This window comes from Haliaeetus albicilla, chromosome W (assembly GCF_947461875.1).
Source record: "Haliaeetus albicilla chromosome W, bHalAlb1.1, whole genome shotgun sequence".
Taxonomy (NCBI): Eukaryota; Metazoa; Chordata; class Aves; order Accipitriformes; family Accipitridae; genus Haliaeetus; species Haliaeetus albicilla.
In genome coordinates, this window is record NC_091515.1 from 41984165 (window position 1) to 42000100 (window position 15936).

Here is a 15936-nt window from a genome sequence, read left to right on the forward strand (position 1 = left end):
CACAGGAACCAAGTGGATTCCAGCTAAACACGTGAAGCCATATCATGACCTGGCGACACCACTCAGACAACCCAATCCCACAGATCAAGAGTCTGAATTTGAAGGAGAAGAGATAAATGAGGAGGAAGCAGCACATTGAGAATGAAAAAGCTATCACATAGGGACATTTGAAGAGAATGCATGTCGCGGTTTAACCCCAGCCAGCAACCAAGCACCACACAGCCACTCACTCACTCCCCCCCACCCAGTGGGACGGGGGAGAAAATCGGGAAAAAGAAGTAAAACTCATGGGTTGAGATAAGAACGGTTTAATGGAACAGAAAAGAAGAAACTAATAATGATAACACTAATAAAATGACAACAGTAATAATAAAAGGATTGGAATGTACAAATGATGTGCAGTGCAATTGCTCACCACCCGCCAACTGACACCCAGCTAGTCCCCGAGCGGCGATTCCCTGCCCCCACTTCCCAGGTCCTATACTAGATGGGGCGTCACATGGTATGGAATACACTGTTGGCCACTTTGGGTCAGCTGCCCTGGCTGTGTCCTGTGCCAACTTCTTGTGCCCCTCCAGCTTTCTTGCTGGCTGGGCATGAGAAGCTGAAAAATCCTTGACTATAGTCTAAACACTACTAAGCAACAACTGAAAACATCAGTGTTATCAACATTCTTCGCATACTGAACTCAAAACATAGCACTGTACCAGCTACTAGGAAGACAGTTAACTCTATCCCAGCTGAAACCAGGACAATGCAACAACAAGCTAGCATGATCATGCAACGTGTATCCTACTCCAAAGAATACCTTTTTTAGCATACCTGGCAATAGTGGACAGCAACAGTATTGTAAGAATTCTGATCTTTTTTCTTTGCGGGGTCACTGTGGCTCGGGTGCAGCATTTTTATTGGGCCCACTGAAGGTGTTGAGCCTAAGCCATGGTGACTATATAAAAAACCATTCCTTGTATAAGTTTGAACCTGACACAGAATCACAAAGATTTGGTGATGATATGTACTTCACAGCCTTATGTTTTTGTAGCAGCTCAATTTGTAGATATCGCTTTACGTAACCATGCTTTTGAAACTAATCTGAATTAACCTTGGTTTTTTAGCTGTTTTACTTATAAGAATATATCTGAACTAAGTCTTACAGTAATCATGCCAATATGATGTCATGCTGAATTGTGGATCCCTGTAAATATGACCAAATCGTGGGAAAGGGAATAAGGATTAAATCAATTATCAAGGCTTTTAAAGCGGACAATTAGTTACCCAAAACAATTTATAGGATGGCTCATTGCCTTTGTAATATCAGCTATCATTACTGCAGCTACTGCCATCGTTGCTACCACAGCGCTTGTGAAATCCGTTCAGACTGCTCACACAGTAGCTAATGTATTAAAAAACTGTTACGTCTGAAATGAATACCCAGGTACAAATTGATCAAAAATACTAGAATGATTGGATGCTTTAGAAGCAGTGCTAATTTGGCTTGGGCTGTATTGGGTTTGTGTGGCAGGGTTTTGGTAGCAGGGGGTTACAGGGGTGGCTTCTGTGGGGGCTGCTGGAGGTTTTCCCCTGTATCTGACAGAGCCAATGCTGGCTGGCTCTAAGACGGACCTGCCGCCGGCTGAAGCCGAGCCGATTAGTGATAGTGGTAGCACCTCTGTGCTCTAAAAAAAAAAAAAAAAAAACAAAAAGGAGAGAGAGAGGAAGAGAGAGAAAAAAATAATAAAAACAAACAGCTGGAGAGGGGGAAGAGAAATGCGGTTGCGGAACACACAGAAATGGCAGCTGAAGAGTGAGAACATGTAAGAGAAATAACCCTGCAGACACCAAGGTCAGTGAAGAAGGAGGGGGAGGAAATGCTCCAGGTGCCCGAGCAGAGATTCCCCTGCAGCCCGTGGTGAAGACCATGGTGAGGCAGGCTGTCCCCCTGCAGTCCATGGAGGTCCACAGTGGAGCAGATATCCACCTGCAGCCCGGGGAGGACCCCATGCCAGAGCAGGTGGGTGCCTGAAGGAGGCTGTGACCCCATGGGAAGCCTGCGCTAGAGCAGGATCCTGGCAGGACCTGCAGAACTGTGGAGAGAGAAGCTCACGGAGTGGGTTTTCTGGCAGGACCTATGACCCCATGGGGAACCACGCTGGAGCGGTATGCTCCTGAAGGACTGCACGCCGCAGAAAGGACCCTTGCTGAAGATCTTCGTGGAGGACTGTCTCCCATGGGAGAGATCCCACGCTGGAACAGGGGAAGAGTGTGATGAGTGCTGCCACTGAGGAGGATGAAGTGACAGAGATAATGTGTGATGAACTGACCGCAAACCTCATTTCCCATTCCCCTGTCCAGCTGTGGAGGAGAAAGTGATAGAATAGCTATGGTGGGTGCCTGGTGTCCAGCCAGGATCAACCCATCACATGGAGATAGACAAAGTGCATTACAAAATAGAATGAAATTACATTGTGATTGGGAATTTCAAAAACAAGGGCTCTGTGTAACTCCTTTACAAGGGAATGAAATTGTATGTGATTGGAATTAGGTGAAGGCGCATTTGCAAGGTGCATTTGCTACTAATATTGCAGGAGAGATCTAAGACCTTGCACAGATATTACAAGATCAAATGGGAAATATACAAAATTAGCAGAATAAGGTGTTTTTCAAAGAATTGTCTAATAGTGTTAAATGCTTAAATCCAGAAACATGGTTTGAAGGTTTAAATCTGTGTATCTGAATTTGTATTGCTGTTGGAGGGTTATTAATCATTTGTGTGTTTTCAGCAATCAGAATCATTTGAGGAGCAGTACAAGGATTACGTCGGTTCGAAGCTAGAGTCCTCGCTGCCTTCCTCGTGAATCTGATGTTCCTAAACAAAAAAGGGGGAGATGTGGGAGCAGCTCGGAACACCTGGCATTTGTTTTCAAGAGTGACCGTTAGAATTTGTTGTGCTGCATGTTTGCCAAGCCTTTGAAGAACTAGTTTCACAAGGTCAGGTTGGAGGATGGCCTTGTGTAGGCCTGGGAAGATGTGGATGAAGACAGTCACGAGTATGTCTATGGAATGTTTTTATCTTTAACTGTTCTGAGGACTGGCAAACATCCCAGCGGGGCCAGATATGCCCTCCTGTGTTAGTAGCATTGGCTGTATGCTGTTAGTACTTTCTAGATCTTTGTTGAAACATATATAAGTTGGATTCTTTAGTGAAATAAGGGGAATCTTGCACAGAGAGCTTGAGTGCTTAATTCAGTCGCCGCATATTGTGTATCACTTGTTTTATATATACCAATCCTTTTATTATTATTGTAATTTTATTATTATCATCATTATTATTTCTTCCTTTCTGTCCTATTAAACTGTTCTTATCTCAACGCACGAGTTTTACTTTTTTTTCCTCCAATTTTCTCCCCCATCCCACTGGGTGGGGGGTGAGTGAGCATCTGTGTGGTGCTTAGTTGCTGGCTGGGGTTAAACCAGAACATGGTTGGTTAAGTACTAACAATAATTGGACCACCTGTAAGTGGCATAACATGACCGGCTGTATATATGCCAATCCTTTTCACATTATTCGAATGAGCCACACTTTCCTACTCAAATTTGATCATCCTTACAGTGAAAAAGAGACTTATCAATGGTGTGAGGAATATTTCCCTAGGAATCTTATGAAATCAAATTGGTGGCCTACCATTCTAGCATCTGGATGGTTCTGGGTCTGTAGCACAAACTCATTATAGAAGTCTTCTACAACAATGGGAAGTACTTGTCCCGTAGCACATCTTGCTCCCTATGCATTTCAAACCAAAAATTTAAATACTACCTTTTTACACCACCATTACCCTGTATGTCGTAAGCATTTTGTGATCGATCCCCTGGTAAAAAGACCAACGAGATTCCATCAATTTATGTATGCATTGTTTCCAAGTTTAGATAGTATTGAGTCAGAAAAAGCTATTGTAAATATTTCTGCTACGCTTGAAATTGTCCAAAATGCTACTGTAGATGTTTTAAAGAATTTGCAATTAGAAATTAGTTCACTTTCACAATTAGTTATTCAAAACCGTTGGGCCATAGATTATCTTCTAGTATCACAAAGAGGTGTATGTGTACTGTCAAACACCACTTGTTTTTATGCTAACAAATCTAGACAAATTGAATATCACATAAATATCATTCAAAGACAAGTGCATACCTTTCACCAAACAAGTCAAGCAACCCTTGTCAGAGGATCTATCAACTGCCTGGTTTTGGCTGTGGTCTTGGTTACCTGACTTCAGAGCATGGGCCTGTCACGTTCTGTTAATATTAGTTCTTATTATGGCTGTTGGAATTACATTATTTTGTGTTATATCTTGCTTTAAATCTTTATGCATATCAGTTACTAAAAAACAATGTTTTATACTCTCCTCCCTCCTCAGATGAACAGCCTTCAGACAACAAGCAGCCCATTATTGCCGTAGAGTCCTCCTTATGACCCCATTACTAAGCTGTAGGCTGTGGGCAAGAGGTGACAGTACCACCACCACTGGCATCCTTCCCTGTTTGTGACAGTGTCAGGGGACGGGGTATGACCGGTACCCACTGCTCCTGACCCCTGATAATATAAAATGGCATTAATTATGCTAACCATAAGGCAAATGGCCATTCTCTGTGACCGAGCTGGTCACGTATTAGTCCCCTTTCCCCTCATTATCAGTCCCTGAAGGTCATGTGAACCAAGTAGACGAACCAAACAGATTTCTTCTTCCCCTCCCTGTTGGCCTCAAGATTCCTGGGTGCCAGACTGACTAATCCTTTCCTTACTGGCCTTGAAGGTCCCAGGCACCCAGCCAACCAGGTGATGGTGATGACCCCATCACAGAACAGGGAAGCATAACAGCATACAGAGCACTGTATATAAAATCAAGCAGTTACAAGTCCTAAGTGGGAATTTGGACCAGAACTGCTGCTGGAAAGTAAGACCTGTGACCTCCTGGTGTCCAGGGATGCCTCCACCGTCGTCTGCTTCCTCTGAGGATTGAGTGACTCATATTCTTTTATATGTTTTTTGAGTCTAGATTATGATTGTTATGTTGATACAGCAAACCAAGTATTAAGATTTGACCCAATCTGCAGAGGGTCCAGGTGATTAGAAACCATAAGCTAAGTGGTGCTATAAAATTCTGTGCTACGCTACTTATAAAATTGTGCTACACTGATTCTGCTTATAGAAATCTTGTGCTATTGTGATTATAAATTCTGTGCTATATTAATCATAAAATCCTGTTAAGAAAAATAAAGCTTTAATTATAACTACGACTTAGTGCTGTCATCATTCTGCCAAGGATCCCTAAAAGAACCTGTCTGTCCTCTTGGTGTCAGGTGACACCATGAGATCTAGATACATTTATAGATGTCTACTGTAGCATATCACTTGCTTGTTATGGTATGAAATCTCTGCAAGACAAAAAATTCATGCTAAACAATATAGTAACTTTCAAGTTCAACAGAAGGAATGATATATATTCTGGATAAAATTAAAATTAAAAACAGATATACCAGAAATGCTAGAGCAGTTTAAACTAAAAGGTAGAGTTAGAAGACTTTTGCATTAAAATTTACTGTAAAACTAACTATTTGTTAGTTAAGGGCTCTGACATACTAAGTTCCTGTTTCATGAACATTTTCTAAAGCTCTAAGCACTTAAGCTCATGCAGTCACATAAAAGTAAAGATACCTTTTCTGCGGCAGACTAATGCTTCAACACTGGCATGAAGTTTCCTAAGTTGCTGATCCAGATTCTCAAATTGCTGCTGTTTTTCTTCAAACCACTGACAAAAGAGGAAAGGATCTAGAATTATAATTTAGATTACCAACAGCATGTCTTGTTTTAAAGAAGCAAATTATCCATTTATTGCTAGGATGGTCAACTGCTACAGCTAAGAATCCAAGCCAATAAGCAAGTTACGATCTCATTTTCTACTTCTACAGCTTTAAAATGCAATTGTTGAGCCTCATTAATTTGACTCATTATTCAAGTAAAAAAAATAAATCAGCTCTTACTGCATCTGATTCATTCATCTTGATTGTCATTTTGTTGACAGCGTCAGCAGCCTTGTTTACCATCCTCAATATTCCTGCTCCACTCAGAGCCTGGGTGTTAACTGCTCTCGGCAGCTGGAAATGAATGACAAATAAGGGCAGAGTGGTTAAAAGGCTGGAGGTTTAACTGGGTACAAGGGGGAAAGAAAAGAATAGACTATATTCTTTACTCCTATGTGTTACAATATAGTGGAATCTAATTTCTCAGTTTTACTATTTTTACATTCTCAGAGGAAAACTTAACAATATAGACTATTCACTTTTCTTCTACACCTTTACATTTAAATGGAACAAACAACCTACTTGTCAGAAGTCATGAACTAGCCAAAGGTCCTAACTAGCCACCTATATACTACAGAGAACAAACTGCCACTACAGAAACAGAAAAGCTTAGATTTACAATAAGATACAGAAATTCTGTAAAACACTTCATTATAATGCAAGATTCACACTGTATACAGATGTCCTGCTTTCGGCTGGGATAGAGCTAATTGTCTTCCTAGTAGCTGGTACAGTGCTATGTTTTGGGTTCAGTATAAGAATGTTGATAACACACTGATGTTTTCAGTTGTTGCTAAGTAGTGTTTAGACTAAAGTCAAGGATTTTTCAGCTTCTGATGCCCAGCCAGTGAGAAAGCTGGAGGGGCACAAGAAGTTGGCACAGGACACAGCCAGGGCAGCTGACCCAAAGTGGCCAATGGGGTATTCCATACCATGTAACGTCATGCCCAGTATATAAACTGGGGGGAGTGAGGCTGGGAGGGATCGCTGCTTGGGGACTAACTGGGCGTCAGTCGGCAGGTGGTGAGCAATTGCATTGTGCATCACTTGTTTTGTATATTCCAATCCTTTTATTATTATTATTGTCATTTTATTATGTCGTGGTTTAACCCCAGCCAGCAACTAAGCACCGTGCAGCTGCTCACTCACTCCCCCCCACCCAGTGGGATGGGGTAGAATATCAGGAAAAGAAGTAAAACCCATGGGTTGAGATAAGAACGGTTTAATAGAACAGAAAAGAAGAAACTAATAATGATAATGATAACACTAATAAAATGACAACAGCAATAATGAAAGGATTGGAATGTACAAATGATGCACAGTGCAATTGCTCACCACCCGCTGACTGACACCCAGCTAGTCCCCGAGTGGTGATTCCCTGCCCCCACTTCCCAGTTCCTATACTAAATGGGATGTCACATGGTATGGAATACCCCGTTGGCCACTTTGGGTCAGCTGCCCTGGCTGTGTCCCCTCCCAACTTCTTGTGCCCCTCCAGCTTTCTCACTGGCTGGGCATGAGAAGCTGAAAAATCCTTGACTTTAGTCTAAACACTACTTAGCAACAACTGAAAACATCAGTATGTTATCAACATTCTTCGCATACTGAACTCAAAACATAGCACTGTACCAGCTACTAGGAAGACAATTAACTCTATCCCAGCTGAAACCATCCATATTATTATTATCATCATTATTATTTTCTTCCTTCCTGTGCTATTAAACTGTTCTTATCTCAAGCCATGAGTCATACTTTTTTTTTACGTGATTCTCTCCCCCATCCCACTGGGTGGGGGGGAATGAGTGAGTGGCTGCATGGTGTTTAGTTGCTGGCTGGGGTTAAACCATGACAACAGATCATAAAAAGCTGATGTCTTTTAGCTTTTAAATATAGGCCAGGTTTCAAAACCTACCTCATGAGTATTGCAAGAACTGTGCATTTGTGAGGTACTTAGAAATCCTCAGGAGTAAGTTAAAAAACTTTAAACTGATATTATTCTTTGTTAACGTTAGTCTAAATATGCTGTACAAAGTGGCCCTGATGTCAGGCCATTTATCTTTCGTATTTGATACTTTGTGTCAGCAGCATTGACACTTTATCTATCAATGATGCTTTTGTCAGTATCGAGGCCTCTCTGACTTATTAGCACAGCTAAGATATTGACATTGGCCAAAAGACAATCCACTATTACAGCAAATCCACTATGCACTTTTATAGACTTATGTTTTTGGAGACATAACAGACAATCTGTTCTGCAATATATTTCATTTTGTGAAAGATGCCAGATCGATAGCACTGGTGACCAAAGTCCTCTATCCACAAAACATCTAGTGTGGACAGCAGCACTGCATGCCTGTTTACACTATCATGCCAATAAACCTCTAGCTTGACTCCTAGAGGCAAGAACTGTTTCCAAGTCAGTTTAATTCATGATCTTAATTAACCCTCAGTAGCACTGATTATGGATTTTCACTCTGTGTATGATGAGCTTCACTCAGAACTGGACAGACCAACTCACTTGGCAGAAGTCACTGAACAGCAGATAGCTTTTGGTCACTACCAACCTAAGATTTATCAGAGGTAGAGGCAACAGACTTTGTACATGATTACCTAAGTAGCCTTTTGTCACTGTCCCATGAAGGGTACAGTCCAATTTGATTTCATATGAATTTAGGAGATTAGGTCTCAATACAAAGAGTACATTACTTTGTACATTACCATATCTGGAAACAAATAAGGAACTTAAAAGAATGTAAATACCTCAGAACTTTCCAAGAACTGCCTTAAATCTGGATCCTGCAACAAGGTAGGGTGTTTTACTGTTCTTTGTAGATACCTATGATTTAAAAAAGTTAAAATATTAGATAACAAAACAGATTTCATGTGCCTGACAGCATTGGAAAGTGTCCTTTAGCTAAAGAATAGGTACAATGCAGGCAACATGTAACCTTTCTTCATTATCTAATGGGGTTTGAATACTTGTAAAGTCACCTCTAAAGACAAGTTGCTGGCAGTGGTTTCTAACCTAGTTTGTTTACATCAAACTTCTTAAGGTGTCATAATTTGCCATAAATCTATGTTGCACAGTATTAAAATAATATACTTGATATTTTTAACACCTCAGTGAAGGCTTCCTGCTCTAACAACAAACAGTTTAAGCCAGAAAATAGATGGGCTTCTTTAAACACATTCTCATACAGTGCAGTGAACAGGCTTTTTGTTACAGCTAATTCTGGCTGGTTTGTTTTAGAATTAAAGAAAGTCTTGGAGAAGTGAGCTGATTTTGCTCTGGGTATGAACTATTTATTCGCTGGCTAGACAGCCTTCAACCTATATTAGTTCTATAGGACTCATCCACCCAGAAGTTAAATTAGTGCGACTCCTTCCTTTTGCAATTTTTTGCATTTCTGCTTGGATCTAAAAACTACTGATTGTACAAATATGAGTTGAAGAGGGAAATTTATATAGTGCTCATTCACTAAAAACTGCTGCAAGTTTGTCATAACTGATTTTAATATTATGTATTAATGGAAAGTGACTGATATTTACAAGGATGCTTTACAGAAACTTAATACCTCAAAAGATCATTGGGAGCGTGAGAAAGTATGCAATATTGCCAATTAAGATGTACTAACAGAACACCATTAACAGTATTTGTACTTTTTGCAAAGCTTTGGTTTTGCTCAAGCTTCAGCTGTAAAGTGCCAGAACTGCCCCATTACAGTCACAAATTGCTTGGAAACTGTCCTAGAGAGTTATATAGACTGGGACTTAATTGAAAGTTTGAGTACATTGATACTGTAAACACAATATATTTTCTCCATCCTCCATTAGATATGGCCACTAGATACTTATTTTTCTTCTGAAGAAGCTAAGAGTTGCAGCGAAACTATTTCATACATTAGATTGCTCAACTTTTCCTTGCTTGTTCTGACAGCCAATAGCAAGTACAAGTTAAAGTTGACGCGGCAAAGAGTTTTTTCTTTAGAACTTTGCTGCTAAAGAATAGCACTTACTCCAAGGGAGATAACTAACGTTTTCACTGGAGACAACTAGAGGTATACTTGAAGACACCTGTCAGACTTGTAGTACTTAAGTTCACTATTCTAAGGCATAAATTTCAGTGAATCCAATAAAAAAGGCACATTGCTTTTCTGCCCACTTTCCCCATAGCTCTGGGCAATCTAGAAAGAGCAATCTAGAACAGATTTCTTTGGTCTTTCCGGGGCACGTTAATATGTTTTCCTTGGCTTTAGGAAACAGCAACATAACCACTGCCTCTAAATACCTTTTGAACACCTCAGTAGATAGGTGACTTTTTGGTTCTGAATGGAAAAGCTAGATAAAATTGGCTTAGGAACATGATGAAAAAGTTGCTCATTGCCAGATAAGACTTTCATGGTCTTTCTGAAAAAAGAAACGGAATATACTGTGAAGCCTTCCCAACACTGTCAGAAGTACTGAGGAGTCCCTTCCCCAGTATGGGAAGAGTGCTTAACATCCACTGAAAGTGGTATACTAGTTTAACTCCTTTAACAAAATAAACGACAAAGCAATCTTTAAAGCATGCATGCAAATTTGTGAATTAAACTTTTCCTAATCCAAGTTCTGTTGTTCAAGTGACCAACCAAGGAGGAAACCAGTCATCTCTATCACAGACAGAGACCTAAAGTTGTCTGGAAGTGGTTGTTCGGTTGTCTTAAGTCTAATTACTCCAATCCCAGCTGTTATTCCAAGTCTTCATATCTTATACCACCATTCTTTCAGCAACAGGCTTGTTGTATAGCCAGGATGTGTTTCAGAGTTCTGCTCCAAATGATAGAACTATTTCAGTAACTTAAGGGTACAATTTTAAGTAGCAAACGTTAAGCTGTATACCAATCTTTAGTGATGAACAGCTGTAAGATAGGACAACCTATCAGTATTTTGAGGGTCAACATCAGTTCAGATGTTCTTCTATTAGTTAAGAAATGGAAGGATGGTAGCAACAAGATTCTGAATAGATATTTTTCCAATTAAGATTGCTTCTGGAACTCCAAAAGCTCAAGAGCTTCATATATTATCTGTTAGATATGCTGTTTGACATACAATCAAAACCCTTTGATTTCTATTAATTTTCTAGTTTAACTGAAACTGTTAAATGGTATATTGTTTTCATATGATGTAATAAACACATAGAATCACATCACAGCAATGGGCATATTATAAAATCATACCAAAATTAAGTCTGTATACTTGACTCAGCTGTATGTGACCATAAGTTATAGAAGTTTTACTAGTTGCTTTTGAAAGGCTTTACCAGCCATGTCAACAGGAAGGGATGATGCAGCACATCAGTGACAGTACCCTTTGTGATGGGTGCACTCCTCCTGTTTGAACTAACTGAACTTTGGTCCAGGCAGATGCTCAACAAGTAGGCCTAACCAAAGTTAATCCTATTGCGCAAGGCTATCAGCAAGAACCTGTGGACACATATTTAGCTAACGGTCACAAGAGCATTCCAGACGCTTTTAGAAGGCCCTGAACAGAATAAACAAGAAGACAAAAAAAGAAAGATGCCAATTAGAACACAGGTGTGCATTCCACGATAAAGGGAACTTGGCACAAAGAACCTCAATTCAGCAGTTTATCTTGACCAATTAGACTGAGAAAAGTTTCGCATGTTTTAGTTGGTATAACCAATTATGTCCTACGTTTATGCTCATGTACAGAGCTAGTATAACCAATTATATCTTATGTTTATGCGCGTGGACAGTGTCCATATAACCAATCATGTTCTATGCTTGTGCGCATGGACAGTGACTTTGCAGAATATGTGACTATAAGTATGTGTGTGTTTTAGCAATAAAGGGTCGTCTGTCGTCTGCTTTCAAGATTACAGGCGTCCGTCTACTTCAATCTCCTCAAATGGTGACCCCGACGTGATCGCGGGCCGAGAAAACGCTGGAATTGCTGGAGGTGCGTCCGGAGGAGACTCTAGCCGAACGATCGTCTAGCCAGCTGGACTGAGCGGACAAAATTCTCCCGGGAGATCAATCACCCTGCTCGTTTGGAAGTAAGGTGAGCGGCTAGAAAGATTAAAATGGGTGCCCAGATGTCTGTGGAAGAAGGGGCAATTGTACGAATGCTTTCGCATATCCTCTCCATGAGAGGGATTAAGTATGATTCAAATACTTTATGTATGATGCTGAAGTGGCTTAAGGACCAGGGTGCCCCCACTTTGAATGTAGAAGTCTTTGAAGTTAAAAATTGGGAAGAAATGGGAAAAGTAATTTGGGACTTTGTATCGTGTGGGGACGTGAAGGCTCAGAAAAATCTCTGCTACGTGGAGATTGGTGCTGGAAATGTTGAAAGCCCTTAAGGCAGAAAAGGAGGTGGCTGCCGCTGCAAAAATTTCAATTGAAGATACCCCGGAAAGAAAGAAAAGCGTGTGTGGCGAGGTGGTAAATAATTTGGACAGTGATGAGGAGTTAAGCACCGAGGGAGGTGTCATTAATGGAGGCAGGAATTGTAAGTTTACGTGATAAAAGGCGGCATGGGTATCACAGCATCTGTGAAGGAAAAGGCAGCCATAAAGACATTTATGAGATTGGTTGAAAAAACAGAGACGGATATTAAAAAGGACTCACCCGTAAAGGAGGTGAGCGGTTGGGGGAGGAGATGGGGTCTACACTTTCCAAAGAAGAAGAAGAAGCAGTAGTTAAGCTCCTCCAACATATACTCTCAGAGAGAGGCAAAAAAAAAACCAAAACAAAACAAAACTTGTTTAAAGCAGCTTCTACAGTGGAGCAAGGACAGAAACCTTTTAATTAGTGTGGGTACAGCTTTCGAGCTTAGTACCTGAGAAGCTATCGGAACCTCCCTATGGTGTTGAGGATTTCTTGGCTGGGCAAAGGCATGTGAGCAATCCAGCCTTTAGCTGGGAACGAAGCATAAGTTTACAAAATACTGGAGCAGACAAGGACGCTGTGTCCTTGTATGCTGGGAAAAAAGAAGATAAGAAGAGCTTAACAAACAACACCTGGATGCTGAAGAATGAGATAAGTAACTGCTGGACACCTCGTGAAGAAGCTTGCACAGCCAATAGAGAATAAGATAGTGTCGCGTGAAACGGGGTATTGTACCAATTAGAGTATTGTATAAGGCGCGTGGACAAGTCAGTCTTGTATAAATGTCAAGACGTCTGAACAGTAAACGAGCAAGATGTTAACTCATATTGAGTGTGATTCTTGACTACGGCCGTTCTTCCCGACACTATGGGATGAAATTAGTGATGGGTTTAAAGAAGTTAAAGGTCTTGCAACTTTATGGAAATTGATTAAGACAACTCTGCAAGAAATGAAAGCAGATCGTAAAGCTGCTGCGTCTGCTTTTGCTTATGGTCAGAAGAACCAGAAGTGAGGGGGAGATATTCATCCTCCCGAAAGGGTGAGCCGAGAAGGCAAGAGAAGGAAGATTTTGGCCGTATGCCAGCCCCCTTCCCCCACCCCCCCCCCGCCCCATACCCCCCTCCCTTCCGCCCGCCCGCCGCGGCGTGTGTCAGCCGGCCATGGAGCGGTCGCCGCCGCCGGCGCCGGCCCCCGGGCAGCACCGTCCGCGCCCCCTCCACCGCCCTTTAATCCATCCCGCCTCTCGAAGCCGAAGCCATCCGCGCCCGCGATAGACGCGGAGCCGCCTGTAATAGCTGCTGCAGACGAGAGGGAGAGGCATTGGAGGGGAGTAATAAAAAATGCCCTTGTGGAAGGGACTATGATCCAAGCATTCCCAGTTGTTGTACAAAATAATGGACAAAAAAGATGGGAGGCGTTTGACTGGAAAGTCCTTGAGAAATGAAAGACTGCTGTGAGTCAATACGGAATCCGCTTATTGATAAAGCCAGTAAGAAACCCTTGGTCAAGTGTTTTAATTGTGGTAAACTTGGACACATCAAGAGCCAATGTAGAGTTTCTGCTAACGAAAAGACGGTGCAACAGTTGTAAGAAAGATAACCATACCACCCAAGAATGCAGGAAGAAGGGAAACTTTACACTGAGCGCCAAGGCCCATCGCGCGATGACACAAACACAAGGGGTTTGGGCTGCCAGTCCTCAGGCAGCCTTGCAACTACCAGATCCGCCACTGCAGGAAGCTCTGGAGTGGACGTGGAAACCGCAGTACACATTCAACATAAAGGGACCATTGGGGTTTGGGCTTAGTGCATTTTAATGGGGTGATCTTCAACAGCTCTAAAAGGAATTCTGGTAGTCCTAGGGCTTATTGATGCAGATTATTGTGGGACTGTGAAAATTATGATTCATGTTTTAATTCCTCCTGTTTCTATTCCTAAAGGTACCAGAGTAGCACAATTAGTTCCATTCAGGTCGTGTGTTCTGAACCCAGGTGAAGTACAACGTGGAGATGGTGGATTCGGCTCCACAGGGAAACCGCAGGTATATTTTGCCATGGACATAACAAAAGGTAAACTAGAAAAAGTAGTGCAATTGGAAGGGCCTGACGGAGTTATTGTCAAGAAACCAATGACAATCGATACAGGAGCTGATGTTACGATTATTTCACGATATATTTGGCCTCCATCATGGCCATTGATCAATCCAAATTTTGGCATTGCAGGGATAGGGGGCACACAAGCCACCTTAGTAAGTCAGCTACCCATTACATTTGTGTTCCCCGACGGTGAACACATTATGACGCGTCCGTATATCATGACTACCCCAACTGAATTGTTCGGCCTCATAGGCCGTGATTTATTGAGCCAAATGAAGGCAATGTTAGTGACCCATCCTTTTTAGGAGCAGTCACTGAGGGGCAGCCAATCCTGAAAATTAGCTGAAAAACAGATGAGCCTGTTTGGATTGATCAGTAGCCGCTAAATTCTGAAAGGCTGCTAAAAATACAAGAGTTAGTTGAGGACCAATTGAGAGCGGGACATGTTGTTCCTTCTACTAGTCCATGGAATACACCAATATTTACCATTCCCAAGAAAAGTGGGAAATGGAGACTGTTACATGACCTTAGAGCTGTGAATGCAGTGATGCACAGTATGGGAGCCCTGCAGCCAGGTTTGCCGTCTCCAGTTATGCTTCCAGAAGAATGGGATTTGTTAATTATAGATCTAAAGGATTGTTTTTTCACCATTCCCTTGCACCCAGATGACGCTGAACGGTTCGCCTTTTCGGTACCATCGATTAACAAGGCAGAGCCCTATAAGAGATACCATTGGGTCATGTTACCGCAAGGAATGCACAATTCCCCCATGATGTGTCAGGTGTATGTGGCCTGGGCATTAGAGCCTGTAAGAAAGCAGTTTCCTCAGTTGATTATTTATCATTATATGGATGATATCTTGATAGCAGGGAAAAGAGAGTTATCCAAAAAGCTCAAAGAATTGACTACTCAATTGTCCAATTTTGGTTTAAAAATAGCACCAGAAAAGGTACAAAAAATGCAACCATGGAAATATTTAGGCTGGAAGATTTTAGAAAAAACTATAGTTCCATAAAAACTGGAAATTACAGACAAGATTGAAACATTGAATGATGTGCAAAAATTACTGGGGACAATCAATTGGGTTCGAACACTGTTGGGAATAGATAATGAGCTTCTGACCCCTTTATTTGAAATGTTACGAGGCGACACTACCTTAATGGCACCTTGGCAATTGACCCCTCAAGGTAAACAAGCATTACAACAGATAGCAGATATAATATCCCAGAGTCAGGCTTTTAGGATTAAAGAAAATCTTGACATTAATCTTAGCATTTTAAACCAAGAAAAACAACCCCTCGGGATCATATATCAATGGGAGGGGAGTCATAAAGACTTGTTAATAATAGAATGGATCTTTTTAGCTCACCAGGCCCGAAAAACCTTATTTTCTCGAATTGAAATGATTTCAGAATTAATTATAAAGGGGAGACATCGGATTATTGAGATTTGTGGACAAGAACCACACACGATTGTCGTTCCTTTGACTCAAGGATATTTACAATGGTGTCTACAGAATAGCTTAACTTTACAAATTGCTTTTGCAGATTTCGAAGGAAAGATAGATATTCATCTTCCTGCACACAAAATGTTTAC

At 41.4% G+C, this 15936-nt stretch overlaps 1 protein-coding gene across 2 annotated transcripts in view; it reads right to left on the reverse strand.

Annotated features, from left to right (window-relative positions):
- The window catches only part of LOC138683376 (sorting nexin-2-like), a 123673-nt gene that overhangs the window by 37495 nt on the left and 70242 nt on the right, over positions 1-15936 (reverse strand). For both annotated transcript variants that reach the window (XM_069775095.1, XM_069775094.1), the window contains exons 8-10: positions 8617-8692; positions 6037-6150; positions 5711-5804 (exon numbers count right to left, since the gene is read on the reverse strand). In XM_069775095.1, coding sequence (XP_069631196.1) covers positions 5711-5804; positions 6037-6150; positions 8617-8692 — 284 coding nt within the window. The remainder of the gene's footprint in view (positions 1-5710; positions 5805-6036; positions 6151-8616; positions 8693-15936) is intronic.